Source organism: Nannospalax galili, unplaced genomic scaffold, assembly GCF_000622305.1.
Source record: "Nannospalax galili isolate Female #2095 unplaced genomic scaffold, S.galili_v1.0 scaffold2019, whole genome shotgun sequence".
Classification (NCBI taxonomy): Eukaryota; Metazoa; Chordata; class Mammalia; order Rodentia; family Spalacidae; genus Nannospalax; species Nannospalax galili.
In genome coordinates, this window is record NW_008342625.1 from 1 (window position 1) to 2029 (window position 2029).

A 2029-nucleotide genomic window follows, 5' to 3' on the forward strand; every position below is an offset into this window, starting at 1 on the left:
GGCTTACTGCTCTTGCAGAAGACCTGGGTTCGATTCTTAGCACACACACATGGCAGCTAACAACCGTCCCTAACTCCAGTTCCAGGGGATTTTTGACGCTCCCTTCTGACCTCCGTGGGCATTGCACCACACAGATACCCTTAAATACATACACATTTTTAAAAAAGTATCAAATACCAATCCCATGGGAGACACCTCAAATCTAGTGTCTCATACAATCCTCCAACTATACCCTCTCATTTTAATAGAAAGGGAAACTGAGGCCCCAGGAGGTAAATTAACTTGATCAAGATCACTATGAAGGAATGGAGAGACAGCTCAGTTGGTAAAGTGCTTAAAGCATGAGGACCTGAGTTCTATCCCTAGCACCCACATAAGAGAAAAAAAGCCAGACGTGGTGGTGAGCACTGTAATCTCAGCACTGGAGAGGGAGAAACATCAGGCAATTCTCTGACACTGGCTGGCTAGCCAGCCTACCCACTTGGTGGGTTTCAGGCCAGCGAGAGGCCCCATACAACATCCAGGATTGTCCTCTGGCCTCCACCCCCCACACACAGAGCTTGCTTTGGTTCGCTCTCTGACCCAAGTCCTGTGTGTGCCTTTGAGTTACTCACAGCCACACTTTGATCCTCAGATTTTTCTCCTTTATAAAATGCTAAGCTTGGTAAAGACAGAAAAGATCCATTCCAAGAGTTTAAGAGGCTCAGAGGTGTGCCCACTGAGGGGCAAGCTACCCCAAGCCTGTTGTGACTTCTTCCTCTCAAGCTCACATCTGACCACCTTTCAGCTCCTCATCTGTCTACCCCTTCCTCACACATCTGTCCATCCTGTGTTCTGACCCTCCTCAACAGATGGTCAAATCCTTGAAGAAGGCCATGGCACCAGTGCTGAGTGACGTGACTGTGGAATGGGTCTTCCCTGAGACCTGATCTCACCTGTCAGCACTAGCTCCCTCTTTCCTGGGGAACGGCTGGTGGGGTACAGCATTGTATACGATGCTTCCCTGTACATCTCCAATCCCAGATCTGTAAGTGCACCGGACATTCTCAGGGCTCGTTGGGGGGTCCATATACCCACGAGCCATCCTTAGCTGGGAACTGACTGGATGTGGGTTTACAGTTGTGAATTAAGTTTTCAAGCTGTGGGCAGTTGATCATGGTGACCTGCTTAAGTGGGTACCACCATTTGAAAGTAAGTTTTCAAGAGCTCCTCTGGGAGAAAACTGTCTAAAATGCAAAGATAAAGCCCCAACCTAGATCTAGTGAGGATTCCCCGAGGTAACACCCAGGAGTCTCCATTTATATCTGCATTTATATAGTGTCCCCAAATGGTAAAAAGTGCACTTTAAGAACAAATACATTCAGATTTCTTTCTCTGAATACTCTGGTCAGTTTGTATCTCCTTAGCTAGGTTTGTGATTGGTTGGTTGATTGACTGATTGATTGATTGATTGATTGATTGATTGATTGATTGATTGATTGATTGATTTGGGTAATTCCCTTGTACTGGTGAGAGAATTAAATGAAAGTGTGTCTATAGCCACTTCAATCTCCAAACTATTTTCTCTGGGTGTGCAATACTTCCAAGGGAGGTGAAATTCATGCTAATATGTGGGAGAGTGCCCGAGAAGCTGTCTGCTCATCCCTCACCCCTCTTTAGTAAGTCTCTCCAATCCTCTTTAAGAATTACTCATCTTTGTTTTGTGTTGTTTTGTTTGTCTTTTTAAGACAAGGTCTCTCTGTAGCCCCAACTGGCCTGGAACTCGATATGTAGAACAGACTAGCCTCAAACTCACAAAGATCCACCTGCCTCTGCCTCCCGAGAGCTGGGATTAAAGGTGTGAGCCACTACACCCAGCTCATCTTCGGGTTTTTTTTTTTGTTGTTGTTGTTGTTGTTTTGTTTTGTTTTGTTTTGTTTTTTTAAGGTGTCACAAACTCATTGCCTGAAGTGGTTGTGAAATGGACTTAATATATTTAAAAAGACAGGAGCTGGGGGTGTGGCTTGGTCAGGAGAATGCTTTTCTTGCA

At 45.3% G+C, this 2029-nt stretch overlaps 1 protein-coding gene across 1 annotated transcript in view; it reads left to right on the forward strand.

The window, feature by feature from the left end:
* Positions 1-851: 851 nt before the first annotated feature.
* Positions 852-2029, forward strand: part of Vwa5b1 (von Willebrand factor A domain containing 5B1) — a gene marked incomplete at its 5' end in the record, with an annotated part of 21623 nt that continues 20445 nt past the window's right edge. The window contains 2 exon segments of the mRNA XM_008838584.1: positions 852-924; positions 927-1027. Of these exon segments, the coding sequence (XP_008836806.1) occupies positions 852-924; positions 927-1027 (174 nt within the window).